Below are 15,736 nucleotides of genomic sequence, written 5' to 3'. Positions count from 1 at the left end.
AGCAAAAATACAGAAGCTGCTTCCTTGTCAGTTCCCAACAGAAGATCAGTGGACCACGACTGTTTAAAGAGGAAGTCACTTCGATTTTGATCTTTATGCACCAGTTGCCTATTAATTCACATTTCCTGAAACAGATTGATACTCGGACGCTCACAACCAAAGGTAGGTTTTTATTTTTAACATGTTCCTTTGTTACCATCTAAAATCAACATCCACAGCAACCCCTTCCCAATCTGAAGGTGACAATCCAGTAGTTTCCAGCACAGTACCAGAACCTCAAACAGGTACTGACTCGCATCCTGTTGCTTCACACTGAGCTGTGAACTGCCCAGGTGTGATGAAACCAACAGAACCACATCATCTTCAAAGAGCAGAGATACAATCCTGAGGTCCAGCAAAGGGCGTGCATGGTCAGGTCCAGAAAATCCTCCTCCTCTGAGATCAAGAAAGTAAGTTAAGAAACCAACAAACATTTGTTGACTTTTCCTGAGACAGTTTTCTGTTTCTGATGTTTTTAGTCATGACTTTGTTTTTCAATGATTATTTTAAAAAATGATAGTAGAGATTTAAAGGTCATCTCAGCCCAAATGATGAAGTGTTGTGTGGAGCAGGTTGACAATAAATCTATATTATCTTCTAGTTAACAAGCAGCAATAGATGACATGTTAAATCATTTATGGATTAAACTTTGTTAAACATTAAAAAAACATTTTTCCCATGTCCAGGAAACATTTAAAAATCCCCTTTTACCTGCTGAGCTCAGCTTCAGACACGTTTTTTTAAAGTCAGACTTGTTTGAAAACAGTTGAAACTTTTTCCTCCAAAACACCTGAACATGTTGAGTCATCGTTTGTCAGCTCAAAGAAAAATACAGCAAAGCAGTAGATATATAGATAAATAACAGAATACTGGTTGGTTTAATACCCTCTGTACTGGGTAAAGTTAACCTACTATCATGTCTCAGCCCAGTTACACCTGGTCCTTTACTGGTCCAGATTCAACAGGCAGCATCAAACCATTTGTAGACCTGAACTGGTCCATAGATGGTTTATAGGCTGTTTGATGTTAATGTGTTTAAAGCAGATAAGAGTCAGTTTATTACGTCTCATTTCAGACCATGTGGCAGAGACTATGTCATCTCTCGCTTAGAAAACCTGCAAAACTACAAAAGGCTCATTACTGATCCACATGAGGCTCCGGTCAGGTTTGTTTGAAGCAGCAGTACGTTTTCTTCTGGGCACTTTGGCCAAAAATACTAAATCTTCACTGATGGAAGCTTTTAAGTGTAAGGCTTTCTCTTTGCATGTTTTAAAATATCTTTACTCCTTATAGCAGGGGACTTAACTCTGGTCCTCGAGGTCCACTGTCCTGCTTGTTCTCCAACTACTCCTGCCCACAGCTGATTACGTGGATCAGGTGTGTTCAGTCAGTTAGAAGCTGGAAGGGCAGGGATAGTTGGAAAACAATTAGGGCCTTAGCCCTCAAGGACCAGAGTCTACCACCCCTGCCCTACAGGCTGATTACCCTTGACGCTGCTCATTAACATCGATATGGCTCATTAAGCTTGTTGTGTGTATTTGAGCTCACATCAGGACGTTCACAGAGACATCATCATGTCAGGACAACATGTCCCCATCCCCAGTGGCCTCTTACACTGCAGCAGGTTTCAGTGTTGAACATGAAACATGTTTTTTTTTATTCCACAGTTTGAGTTACAGTCAAAGTGATAGAAGAAAAATAGATCACAGATTCATCAGCGATGTTTCTATCAGGTGACAGGCTTACAAAAATACTTTTTGTTTAAACTTCAAGTAACTCCCAACAACAACAGCAAGATCTTGTTTAATCCAGTCTGAACCAGAAACTGCATTGGTCTATACCAGTCTAAACCAGAGTCTGGTCCAGTTAAAGCCAGTTTATTCCACTCTCGCCTGGTTAAACCAGTTTAAAGACCAGATCCTGGTCCATTTAAAACTAGCCTAAATTCATTTTAATCCAGTCTGACCTATATAAACCAGGTTAGAATTGTTGTAAGCGGTTCACACTAGTCTGAACCAGAGTCTGGCCGAGTTTAATTCAGTCTTATCCCAGTTTAATACAGTTTGATCAATTCACGATCAATACTGCCACTGCTCACTATGTAACCATGACAACCACAGAAACTTATAGCAACTTGATTTTTCTGAATCTGACTTTGATGAATGATTAATTTCGTCACAGGCCGAGATCAGACAGATCAATGAATGTGTTTACATGATGCTCTGGTGAGTCTTGAGTCTTGTCCTGGTTTTGGTCAAACTGTATCCTGTTGTACAAACAGATTATTCTACAATATTTTTATTGGTAAGAGCATAGGAGGAAGTCTGGTAATGTAGTTAGGCTACGTCCACATCCCAGATGATGTTTGTCAGACCAGATGTTCCCAGTGTGAACAGACCAAACCAGATGTTCTCAGACCAGATGTGGTCCACCTGCAAATGTGGTCCTAGATCCGATCCCTAACTGATGTGTGAGTGTGTGAGCTCCGTCAGAACGGTCAGATCAGAATCCATGTGGTCGTTTTAACGTCTCCCTCCTCTGCACATGTCGCCTGTCGTCATCATTCAATGTGGGAAACATCAACATGGAGGAGGGGGGGCAGTGGAGAGACCAGGACCTTCACATTGGTTGGACATTTATGGAGAAGCTTCTGATGGAGCCAAACTGGAAAGAACATATGGGAACCCAGCAGCTTTGGAGGAAACTGAGCACAGATGATGTTGTTGTTCTTCACATGTCAGTTCAGTCTGTGCATGGGGGCAGTTTAGGAGCTCAGGGGGTTCACACCTGGTACATGTCCCTGACTGACATGGATGGGAAGGAACTGACACCTCAGTCAGATCAGCCAAAAAACTGTCCTGTAATGTGAAAGTAGCCTATCATCCATGTGGTCCTGTGACTTTGGAGGAGAATGTGGGGCTGCTCCTTTCCCATCTGCCTGTGCCCTCTTGTTTTGAACCAAATGAGTGTCAGGATCAACGTTACATTACAGGCACAGATGGATCTTTACAGTATTTACAATCTCAGCGGGTTTTGGTTCAAATTATCCACATTAATTCTTTGGAATTTCATAAATAATAAACCAACATTTAATTTCACTTCATTTCAACACAAATTAGATTTAAATATCACCTCAGTGGACTTAAAGTGGAGAAATGTCAGGACCAACCATGAAATAAAGACAGTTCATTTACACAGAAATACCAACCATTATATTGACTAGTGTGCAGGAAAATACAGTACGTACAGCGCAGTAGGTAGTTTCACACTTCTTCAGTCAGAACAGGAGAAGTATAACTGAATTCAAATAAATACATTGGGTTCATCAATGAGTTACAGTAGTTTTCAGAGCAGTTTCATCAGTTAAACTGTTCTCAGCTCCTGCAGAAGGTTCATGTTTTCATCTGTCACCAGGAGGAAAATGGACAAGACATCGGTGCAAATTCTGCATCTGTAAACATTGAACAAGTCACATTATTTCTTTTTGTACCATCACCAGTTTTTGACTTAAGTGATGAGGAGTTCAGAGGAAGCATCAAGAATGTAAGGTGATTTTTAACTTGTGGCAGAGGAAACATTCAGACGATGCAAATGTGAGGAGAGCTGCACCAGCAAGACTTCGACATCAACCTGCTGAAAAACTTTGACTACAAAAGTTCTGATCCGAAAACTCTCAGCTGTTAGAAATGAGCTGAAAATACAATTCGTCATCCAGCCATTATCTGTACCTCTTATCCCGTACACAGTCCTCAGGGACTGGAGCTGATCCAAACGGATTCATATTTAAACTAATCAATGTGGTTATTAATTAATCTGCTGTTGATCTTGATTAACTGATACTCACTGGTGTCAGTTTATCACTTTTCTAGTTTTTTTTTTTAATTTTCATGTTGTCATTAATTAATGTATTTATTTTTGCATGTTTCCAACAAATGTCAGTCGTCAGATCTCTTGAACACGTGTCACAGCCTTCATCAGCCAGAACGTCACGGATGCCGAGTCTTACACATCTGAGTTTTTAAAAAAATGGTCTCAAATTGTTTTAGTTTATCGTTTGATGATTTTGAGTCGCATCAGGTCGCAGTGATCGTTTGACTTCAGAACTTTGGTTTGTCACAAATGATTTGATTCTCAGAGAACGTCTAGAAAAGATGGAGTCACTCAAATCTGAGCCAAACAAACCTTCATCTGCAAATTGTCTTGAGACCTGGTCAGAAGAGAGAGGATGGTCTTTAGTCTGGACTCTGGGTTACCTAAGAGGACATGGTTCCACGATGTCTGATAGTTCATCCTTGTGGTTGTTTGGGATTCACTAAGGCTCTGTGGTTCTTAGTCTGGACTCTATACTGCTGTGATGTAGTTATGGGCAATACAATGTTGTCAGTCTTACACAACCAGGTAGTCACCTCCTGGATCTAATTAAAAGGTTTTGGCAGTTAACCATCTTCAAGAATCAACAGTAACCTTTGTTGTAGCACTTCTTGATTAGAGTTAAATCTGGTTTAGGTAAACCCTGATTGAGTCCAGTTTGATGAATTCCTTGTAGGTGCAGCCCTCCATAAAGACCAGGATGTGGACTTAAATGGGTTTGTCAGAAAGGTGATGAGCTTATGCAGAAGCTTCACAGTAAATTAACATCCTAACAAGTCTCTGCAGCTACCCATCATGCTTTGCTTCACAGCCTCCGGTCATCAATCACCGTTGGATTCAATGACCTTCTCGGCCAGGATCTCCTGAAAGGTGGAGAGCTGTTTCATCTGCTCCGTCTGCATCGAGTGTCTCCTCATCAGTTTCTTCTTCATCTTGAAGTCGGGGCCTCGTTTGGGTGAGGCTGGGGCCACCGGGACCAGGATCTTGTGTCCAGCGTGGATTGGGGAGGTGGGTTTGCCGTTGGCACGGATATCGGGGATGGGTCTCTGGGGGTTGATGTTAAGAGGAGGCAGGAAGCCAGGTCTGGTGTGGGAGATGTGGTCCAGTAGGAGGGTCCCAGAGCCTCGGCGCTCCAGGAGTCCTGGTGGGCGCCGACGCATGGTAATGGGGGACACTGAGTTGGGGATGTTCTCCAGTGATTCCCTGGAGGAGCTGGTGACCAGGGACAGCGGGGATGCGTTGTATCTCTTCCGCTCCACAGATATCCGACCAGAGTCTGGAGATCCGGGGATGGACTCTGGACAGAGGTGTGTGTCTGACTCATAATGCTCCATCCGGGTCAATTTAGGATGAGCAAGGGCTCGGGCTGCAAGTGCTCCAGGTCCTCCAGCGTTCTCCTGGGACTCTGGGGCTGTGTTCCTGCGGTATAGAATCTGATGCTGCTGGACTTTGTCAGCCCAGGAACTAGAGAGGGCTGCACAGTCTTCGGAGCAAGATCGGTCAATCAGTTTGGGGGAGCAGGGGTCATGGGTCTCGATGCTGTGTCGTCGTGACAACAGAGGTCTGATGGGTTCTGTGATGGACAAGCCGTTAATTTCAGTGATCGTTTTGCTTAGGTCACAGCCACCCTCCTCCTCCAGACCGCGATCCACCCGGTCATGAGCAACCCCGCTCAGTACTGAGGGTGCCACCAAGCCCCAGGGCTCTGAGTTTAGCCTCTTCAACAGCTTGCGAGGTGGCGGCCTCTTCTCACCTGGAGGTCGAGCTGATGGTAAAGGTAGAGCTGAGGTGAGTGCAAAGCTAAAGATCCCCTCGTCGTCTTTGCTTTTGTCTCCTGCCGGCGAGGAGGTGCCGATCTCCACCTCAGAGGGAGACATGCAGGCCGGAGACAGCTTGTCCACGATGCCTGGTGAAGGGGGAGAGTTGAGGTACTGTTTGGTCTTCTTGGTGCCTGATGGAGATGTGTCAGTCGTGATGATGATCACTTCCTTGCCTTTGGCCTTGCAAGCATCCAGCAGGACTTGGAGGGTCTCACGGTCCCCCTTGTTGATGGCATGGACAAGCGCAGAGGAGCCAGAGTAGTCTTTCAGGCTGGGATCTGCTCCATTCTCTAGCAGCAATGAGACCACCTCCTTTCCCGCCTGTTCGGCACAGGCATGCATCAGCGCCGTCCTACCGCTCTTATCAGGGATGTTTGGGTCGGCACCTTTCTCCAGCAGGTACCTGACCATCTTCTGTCGGGCCTGGGGGTCGTCATAGGTCGCTAAGCAGGCAGCAGAGATGGGGGTCTCTCCCCGCTCATTGCCCTCATTGATGTAGGCTCCGCCCTCCAGCAGAAGACGGGTCAGCCTCAGCTTCCCCTGGAAGACGGCTTTGAGGAGGGCGTTCCCCTCAGTCTGCAGAGGTCCTCCATCTCCCATGATCCCTCACCTCACCTCAGGCCTTCTGACCACTGGATGCTAGTTTAAAAGTGAGTGTCCATCCTTCACAAGAAGTCACATGACCTGCAGAAGAAAGGAAGGAGGTCAGTCTACTGAGGACCAATCATGGTTGAAGTGTTGATGTGTGATTGGCGGAGAAACAACAATGGAAACACAAACAGAAAATCCCTGAATTTATTCTTTACCTGTCAACACCTGAGCAGAAAAAAGATAAAGTTTTACTGTAAACACAACTGCTTATGGACAGAAGTTATACAATAGTCTGAGTACTTGTATATTACTGACATGCTGTAACCAGAGTACAAGCACTGTTGTGCAGGTGTTATCACCTGTCGTTATATCAGTGTTTGTATTTCAGTGTGAGAGCCAACAGGTGGACACAGTCAGATTAACCGTGGACTCTGGACCTATTGTCAACAACACAACGATACTAATCACAAATACTTCTATTACACCATCACTTCACTGTGGGTTGGATAATGTAGACCCATGAGGTTATTGTCAAAGTAGTTAAGAACTGTACCGTAAATACATGTTCAAGGTACTTCTAATCCAGCATTTCCATTTTCTGCTAGTTTACACGTCTGCTCCACTACATTTCAACATATATTAAAATTATTCCTGTAAGAGAGAGAACAGGGCCATGAGGAGAACTTTGATACGTTTCACTGCTAATCAGTGTTGAAAGAAGCACTGAGAGCCTGTACTGCAGTACCAGTAGAAATACCACAGTGTAAAAATCCTGTGTTCCACCTAAAGTCCTGCATTCAAAATGTTACTGCAGTAAAAGTACAAAGGTATCAGCATCCAAATGTACATGAAGTAGCCAAAGCAAAACTACTTATTGTACAGAATGACCCATTTCACATGAATGTGTTATTATATGCAATATACACATTTCTAATTTTACATTTATATGTTATGCACTTTACATACACCTAATTACAAGGTAGTTAACATTAGCTACCCAGCAGTATATAAAGTACTTCAAATTAGAAGTATATAAGGTAGTTAACGTCAGCTACCCAGCAGTATATAAAGTACTTCAAATTAGAAGTATATAAGGTAGTTAACGTCAGCTACCCAGCAGTATATAAAGTACTTCAAATTAGAAGCACATAAGGTAGTTAACGTCAGCTACCCAGCAGTATATAAAGTACTTCAAATTAGAAGTATATAAGGTAGTTAACGTCAGCTACCCAGCAGTATATAAAGTACTTCAAATTAGAAGTATATAAGGTAGTTTACATTAGCTACCCAGCGGTATATAAAGTACTTCAAATTAGAAGTATATAAGGTAGTTAACGTCAGCTGCCCAGCAGTATATAAAGTACTTCAAATTAGAAGTATTTAAGGTAGTTAACATTAGCTCATGGGCCATTATGCACAATAACTACTTTTACTTTGGATACTTCAAGTACATTTGGATGATGGTACTTTTGGACTTTTACTGCAGTAACAGTTAGAATGCAGAAATTTACACTGTGATATTTCTACTGTTACTGTAGTACTACTCTGAATACTTCTGACAATTGCACCACTACTGCTAATAGTCTACTATGTTTTTGAATGTACAGTAGCAGTAATACTCGGAGTTAGTACTTATATATTCGTAAAAAATTAAAGTACTTCTATTACAGAACAAAACTACAGAAAACAACAGTTGGTGATTTATTTAACTAAAATCCTTAAAAAAATTTCTAATTAAAACCCTGCCCCTGGTTTTGGTCACGTGGCACACCGGTGAAGAGCGCTCGGTAACTTCTCGGTGATGATGATGATGATGATGATGATGATGATGAAGGTGTGTGACTGTAGAGGAATGCGGCTCAGAGCAGACCCGGATATTTTCCGGGTTTTCTACGTCAACCCGCCGCTCTGACGCAGTGGTTTCTATATTTACACACCAGTTGCGAAGTTAATGGCAGGATCAGATACACAATGCGTCTTCATCATCATCTTCATCATCAGACCGTCACATCTGGTGATCCGCAGCGTCGTCAAATCCACCGTAACACACACACACACACACACACACAGAGGCTCCCCTCGTTAAAAGCCGCTCCGCTACAGCTGATGATGATGGAGATGAAGGGGTGATGGAGGGATGATGATGATGATGGTGATGATGGTGGAGGAGTGAGTCGCTGCAGACAGCAGGGCGGTGATGAAGATGATGGAGAAGGAAATAGGAAAACATGCGGCGCTTGGTACTCACCGCCGAGCAGAAGAAGCTGCATCATCTTCATCATCTGACAGACCGCTACTGTCCGTTACTCCCGGTACCGACCGCTCCTGGCTGACTGACGGTGCAGCACCGACACTCCTCCTGTTTCTCCTCCTCCTCACAGTCAGACCCCCCCCACCCCCACCCAGTATCTTCATCACTTTAATGTTGCAGCTGGTAAAGGTGGAGCTAATGTTAACTACCCTATATACTTCTAATTTGAAGTACTTTATGTATTGCTGGGTAGCTGACGTTAACTACCCTTTATACTTCTAATTTGAAGTACTTTATGTATTGCTGGGTAGCTGACGTTAACTACCTTATATACTTCTAATTTGAAGTACTTTATGTATTGCTGGGTAGCTGACGTTAACTACCCTTTATACTTCTAATTTGAAGTACTTTATGTATTGCTGGGTAGCTGACGTTAACTACCTTATATACTTCTAATTTGAAGTACTTTATGTATTGCTGGGTAGCTGACGTTAACTACCCTTTATACTTCTAATTTGAAGTACTTTATGTATTGCTGGGTAGCTGACCTTAACTACCCTTTATACTTCTAATTTGAAGTACTTTATGTATTTCTGGGTAGCTGACGTTAACTACCTTATATACTTCTAATTTGAAGTACTTTATATACTGCTGGGTACCTGATGTTAACTACCTTATATACTTCTAATTTGAAGTACTTTATATACTGCTGGGTACCTGATGTTAACTACCTTATATACTTCTAATTTGAAGTACTTTATATACCGCTGGGTAGCTGATGTTAACTACCTTATATACTTCTAATTTGAAGTACTTTATATACCGCTGGGTAGCTGACGTTAACTACCTTATATACTTCTAATTTGAAGTACTTTATATACCGCTGGGTAGCTAATGTTAACTACCTTATATACTTCTAATTTGAAGTACTTTATATACTGCTGGGTATCTGACGTTAACTACCTTATATACTTCTAATTTGAAGTACTTTATATACTGCTGGGTATCTGACGTTAACTACCTTATATACTTCTAATTTGAAGTACTTTATATACTGCTGGGTATCTGACGTTAACTACCTTATATACTTCTAATTTGAAGTACTTTATATACCGCTGGGTAGCTGACGTTAACTACCTTATATACTTCTAATTTGAAGTACTTTATATACCGCTGGGTAGCTGATGTTAACTACCTTATATACTTCTAATTTGAAGTACTTTATATACCGCTGGGTAGCTGACGTTAACTACCTTATATACTTCTAATTTGAAGTACTTTATATACCGCTGGGTAGCTAATGTTAACTACCTTATATACTTCTAATTTGAAGTACTTTATATACTGCTGGGTATCTGACGTTAACTACCTTATATACTTCTAATTTGAAGTACTTTATATACTGCTGGGTAGCTGACGTTAACTACCTTATATACTTCTAATTTGAAGTACTTCATGTACTGCTATGTAGCTGACGTTAACTACCTTATATACTTCTAATTTGAAGTACTTAATATACTGCTGGGTAGCTGACGTTAACTACCTTATATACTTCTAATTTGAAGTACTTTCCATACTGCTGGGTAGCTGATGCTAACTACCTTATATACTTCTAATTTGAAGTACTTTCCATACTGCTGGGTAACTGACGTTAACTACCTTATATACTTCTAATTTGAAGTACTTTATATACCGCTGGGTAGCTGACGTTAACTACCTTATATACTTCTAATTTGAAGTACTTTCCATACTGCTGGGTAGCTGATGCTAACTACCTTATATACTTCTAATTTGAAGTACTTAATATACCGCTGGGTAACTGACGTTAACTACCTTATATACTTCTAATTTGAAGTACTTTATATACCGCTGGGTAGCTGACGTTAACTACCTTATATACTTCTAATTTGAAGTACTTTATATACCGCTGGGTAGCTGACGTTAACTACCTTATATACTTCTAATTTGAAGTACTTTATATACCGCTGGGTAGCTGACGTTAACTACCTTATATACTTCTAATTTGAAGTACTTTATATACCGCTGGGTAGCTGACGTTAACTACCTTATATACTTCTAATTTGAAGTACTTTATATACCGCTGGGTAGCTGACGTTAACTACCTTATATACTTCTAATTTGAAGTACTTTATATACCGCTGGGTATCTGATGTTAACTACCTTATATACTTCTAATTTGAAGTACTTTATATACCGCTGGGTAGCTGACGTTAACTACCTTATATACTTCTAATTTGAAGTACTTTCCATACCGCTGGGTAGCTGACGTTAACTACCTTATACACTTCTAATTTGAAGTACTTTATATACTGCTGGGTAGCTGACGTTAACTACCTTATATACTTCTAATTTGAAGTACTTCATGTACTGCTATGTAGCTGACGTTAACTACCTTATATACTTCTAATTTGAAGTACTTAATATACTGCTGGGTAGCTGACGTTAACTACCTTATATACTTCTAATTTGAAGTACTTTCCATACTGCTGGGTAGCTGATGCTAACTACCTTATATACTTCTAATTTGAAGTACTTTCCATACTGCTGGGTAGCTGATGCTAACTACCTTATATACTTCTAATTTGAAGTACTTAATATACTGCTGGATAACTGACGTTAACTACCTTATATACTTCTAATTTGAAGTACTTTCCATACTGCTGGGTAGCTGATGCTAACTACCTTATATACTTCTAATTTGAAGTACTTTCCATACTGCTGGGTAGCTGATGCTAACTACCTTATATACTTCTAATTTGAAGTACTTAATATACTGCTGGATAACTGACGTTAACTACCTTATATACTTCTAATTTGAAGTACTTTATATACCGCTGGGTAGCTGACGTTAACTCCCTTATATACTTCTAATTTGAAGTACTTTATATACCGCTGGGTAGCTGACGTTAACTACCTTATATACTTCTAATTTGAAGTACTTTATATACCGCTGGGTAGCTGACGTTAACTACCTTATATACTTCTAATTTGAAGTACTTTATATACTGCTGGGTAGCTGACGTTAACTACCTTATATACTTCTAATTTGAAGTACTTTATATACCGCTGGGTAGCTGACGTTAACTACCTTATATACTTCTAATTTGAAGTACTTTATATACCGCTGGGTATCTGACGTTAACTACCTTATATACTTCTAATTTGAAGTACTTTATATACCGCTGGGTAGCTGACGTTAACTACCTTATATACTTCTAATTTGAAGTACTTTATATACTGCTGGGTAGCTGACGTTAACTACCTTATATACTTCTAATTTGAAGTACTTTCCATACCGCTGGGTAGCTGACGTTAACTACCTTATATACTTCTAATTTGAAGTACTTTATATACTGCTGGGTATCTTGTGAATTTCCCCCCAGGGATCAATAAAGTTTGATGATCAGTCTGTGTTTTGTTGGATCCATCTGATCCTGAAAAGGAACTAAAGTTATCAGATAAATGTAGAGCAGGAAAAAGTACAAGGTTTGACTCTGACATGTAGTGAAGTCCAAGGATGAAGTAGTACAACATAGAAATACTCATGTGAAGTACTGTAGTAAAGTAAAGTTACTGACAGCAGCTACTCGGGTTTTGATTGTTGTTATGATCATTGTTATAAACTGAACTGCTGGTGACAAAAATAAAACACTGCAGGACACACACACAGACGGTTGCTATTATGGAAACACAGTTTCTATGGCAACTGATGTGCTGGATTCCTGCAGAGCGTTCCCACGGCGACACACACACACACTAACAGGGGGATGGAAGCTACTTTGCTGACGTAGCAGAAATTGTCTGATCCTAGAATGAAGCCCATTACTGCAGTACTGCTGTAGTACCAGTACCACAGCTGTGCAGTATTATGTAGCACATCACAGTAAATATGACGCTGCAGCAGGAAGACGGGAAACATCTACTGTTTCACACTGGATAGACAGGAAATGAGGTACTGGCAGGGATAGCTCTGTCCTAACAAAATCCACCACCTATTGTTCAGTTTTGTTTTTGTTTTTGTTTGTTTTGCTTTTGGTTTTGGTTTTTCTTTGGTTTTTCTTTGGTTTTGGTTTTTCTTTGGTTTTTCTTTGGTTTTGGTTTTTCTTTGGTTTTGGTATGCTTTTAGTTTTCATTTAGTTTTAGTTAGGTTATGCTTTAGTTTTCTGATGCTGTGGTTTCTTGTTCTGTTGATTCAGCAGTAAATGACATAATCTCTGTTATAGAGCTTGGTATTTGCTGTGAACCTTAGCTCCCTGTGCTACAAACTGCAGAGGTCAAAGGTCATGGACACACAGAGTCAGTGACCACTGCTGTGTTTACAGACTGAATCAGCCAATCAGAGGAGAGCTCACTGTCTGACTCTCTGCTCGTGTTCTTGGTCTTCGTCTTGTGTCTCTGCAGCTGGACGATGCACACCAAAGGAAACTCCTGGTAAGACAAACCCACCCCTCGTTTTTTAAACTGTTCATTGTCCTTTTCTTCTGGTATGTTGTGTATTTTTCCTGTTAACTTAAAGGATAAGTCTGGAGATTTCCTGTGTGTGTTACTGAGTCCAAACCCCATCCAGACACTGACAACGTAATGTATGTGAATCCAGAACCTGGTTCAGCTTATGGGTCTGTGCCGTAGACCTTCATTGTTGTCCACAAACTATTAAAAACCCAGCAGGGAGCCACACCACTGACCTGGCTCACATGGTTCTTTCTCACCAACAATGGGAGGCCCGTCTTTTTCCAAAAACCAGCTCCAGACGCTGAGAACGGCCAACAATGTTTACAGGCTCTGAAGGAAGAAAGAGTTGACTGGTCTCAGCTCTGATTCCACTGCTCCTCTAGTTTCTCAGGCTCCATAAAACAATGTGAGAAGCGAGTGATGTGGTGCAAACAGAGCAGAGATCAGTTGACTCTTATGCCCTGTTTATTCAGAGATTATGCTAAAAATGCTCTTCCATTCTGTGATGGTATTTTGGAGGGTCATCAACACTGAGGAGTGTAAAGGCCTTTTCTTGCTCAATATCAACACACTACATCCCCTAACATGATCATATTGACATACTCACTTATGCCCCCCCCCCCAGCTGCTGCTCCTTCGAGGACTACAAACTGACCACCGAGTGGCTCCTCAACCAGACGAGTCACCGTCCAAAGATCGCAGTGATCTGTGGTTCAGGCCTCGGGCTTCTGGCTGACGGAGCCACTAACAAACAGACCTTCAGGTACCAGGACATCCCCAACTTCCCCGTCAGCACAGGTGGGTCTGACACATGACTCTGCCCACTGCATGTAGGGGCATGGTCTGGCTGCTGGAATATGGGAGAGCGAGATCAAAAGTAAACATATATGGCCAAAGGTTCGATAAAAATAATTCAGAGAACAGACATAAAAACAATATCTTGTCTGATCTGATGTCTCATTGCGTCAGTGCCAGGTCATGAAGGCTGCCTGGTGTTTGGGACAATCGAGGACACTTCCTGTGTCTTCATGCAGGGTCACTTCCACCTGTATGAAGGTTACTCCCTCTGCCAGGTGAGTTAATACCTGTGTCATGCTCCTACCACAGCTTAGATACTTAGACATGATCACTTCCAGTGACCCCAGTAGTGATGGTGGAGGTTCCAGTTTTAATCTTACAGCTGCGCTGGTGTCCCCGTAAGAGACATTACTGTTTACGTTCCACGTCTACAGAATGAGGAGCACATGATATAGTGAGTGATCAGTGTGGAGGTACAATCTCCTTCTGAAATATGAAGGAGCTCGTCTGATCCGCAGGGAGACCGACCACCATGCCAACAACACCACCCTGTGAAAACTAAAATTTGTCTCTGTTCCTGTCTCAGGTGACATTCCCTGTGAGGATCTTTAAGCTGATGGGAGTGGAGTCTCTACTGGTGACAAACGCCTCAGGAGGAATCTGTCCAGACTTTAAGGTCGGTGACATCATGATCATCAAAGACCACATCAATCTGCCAGGATTTGCTGGACAGCACCCGCTGTGTGGACCCAACGATGAGCGGTGAGACAGGACAGCTGAGAGACGAGAAGAGACATACATCTTCTGTATGAGCACAAAATGAAATCAGCTTCATTAGGGTTACAGGTTCCCCTTCATGTCTGTGTGTAGTTTTGGGATCAGGTTTCCCTGTATGTCGGACGCGTACAGTAAGGATCTGAGGCGTTTGGCACTGGACGTGGGCTCTGAGCTCGGCTGCAGCGACTTCATGAGAGAGGGAGTTTTCTGCATGGTCAGTGGACCCAACTTTGAAACTATCGCTGAGGCGAGAATGCTGCTGATCCTGGGCTGTGACTCTGTGGGTAAGACAGGAGACAGGGAGGGAGACTGTTTTGATCATGTGATCATTATAATGATTAAATAGTTGAATATACTGTACTTATATTCAGAATGAACGTGATAAAACCTTTTAGGTCCTTTGGTCACAATGTGTTTCCTCTATTTCCTTCTCTTCAGGTATGAGTACAGTTCCCGAAGTGACGGTGGCCAAACATTGTGGACTCAGAGTTCTTGGTCTGTCCCTCATCACCAACATGGTCAGTGTTGAACACGTTATAATTAAAGCTGTGTGACAAACCAGGTGATGTGGCTGTGTGGCAGCTGGGTGACAGCGCTGACATACCTGTGCCGTGCTCCAGGTGTCTCTGGACTACAGTCGGGAGGAGAAGGTGAATCATGAAGAGGTTCTTCAGACCAGTAAAATGAGGGCGGAGGTTTTGCAGAAACTTGTCACCGCGCTGATCTGTCGTTACCAGCAGCAGAGCATCAACACCCACTGACAGGCCGACACCAGCATGTACGACAGTCAGACTGTGACCTGCAGTTAAATAAGAGTCTGTTGTATTTCTGCTACACATGTGTCTCAGCTGTAAAACATGGACTCACAATAAAACTCTTCAAATGTCTGAAGACTGTAATTAATCATCAGGAAAGGTTGACAGTTAAAGAAAACACTAGTTATTATGCCCAAGATATTTCACAATCATTGGCAGCATATAAATAAATAAATAAATTATGGCCAGGGGATGTTTAAGAATATTTTATAAGTTGTCTTTAAAAATTTAATCGTTTATACACCCGGTACAGCAGGTGGCGCCAAATCCCTTTTACACCTGTTCGTTCTCCGCCTAGCAAA

General features: G+C 41.9%; 2 protein-coding genes across 9 annotated transcripts; one reads left to right on the top strand and one right to left on the bottom strand.

The window, feature by feature from the left end:
• The first annotated feature begins 27 nt into the window (after nt 1–27).
• Nucleotides 28–15,504, top strand: pnp4b (purine nucleoside phosphorylase 4b). Of its 8 annotated transcripts, none has more exons than XM_026316802.1 (10): nt 28–162; nt 240–449; nt 1,115–1,204; nt 12,915–13,023; nt 13,670–13,842; nt 14,014–14,117; nt 14,429–14,604; nt 14,713–14,903; nt 15,058–15,137; nt 15,240–15,504. In XM_026316802.1, exons 4-10 carry the CDS (start codon nt 13,001–13,003, stop codon nt 15,378–15,380), a joined length of 888 nt encoding a protein of 295 aa, XP_026172587.1. In that variant the 5' UTR covers nt 28–162; nt 240–449; nt 1,115–1,204; nt 12,915–13,000; the 3' UTR covers nt 15,381–15,504. The 8 variants fall into 8 exon arrangements, with proteins under 8 accessions (XP_026172587.1, XP_026172588.1, XP_026172594.1 ...); XM_026316805.1 differs by having other exon boundaries at nt 54–162; nt 318–449; XM_026316806.1 differs by having other exon boundaries at nt 64–162; nt 333–449.
• On the bottom strand, nt 4,731–8,633 carry ankrd34a (ankyrin repeat domain 34A). The gene is made up of 2 exons (XM_026316800.1): nt 8,569–8,633; nt 4,731–6,413 (listed from the first exon to the last, which is right to left on the bottom strand). Exon 2 carries the CDS (start codon nt 6,327–6,329, stop codon nt 4,731–4,733), a length of 1,599 nt encoding a protein of 532 aa, XP_026172585.1. The 5' UTR covers nt 6,330–6,413; nt 8,569–8,633.
• Nucleotides 15,505–15,736: the final 232 nt, after the last annotated feature.

Source organism: Mastacembelus armatus, chromosome 16 (assembly GCF_900324485.2).
Source record: "Mastacembelus armatus chromosome 16, fMasArm1.2, whole genome shotgun sequence".
NCBI classification, from domain to species: domain Eukaryota; kingdom Metazoa; phylum Chordata; class Actinopteri; order Synbranchiformes; family Mastacembelidae; genus Mastacembelus; species Mastacembelus armatus.
This window is presented reverse-complemented; position numbering and strand designations above follow the sequence as displayed.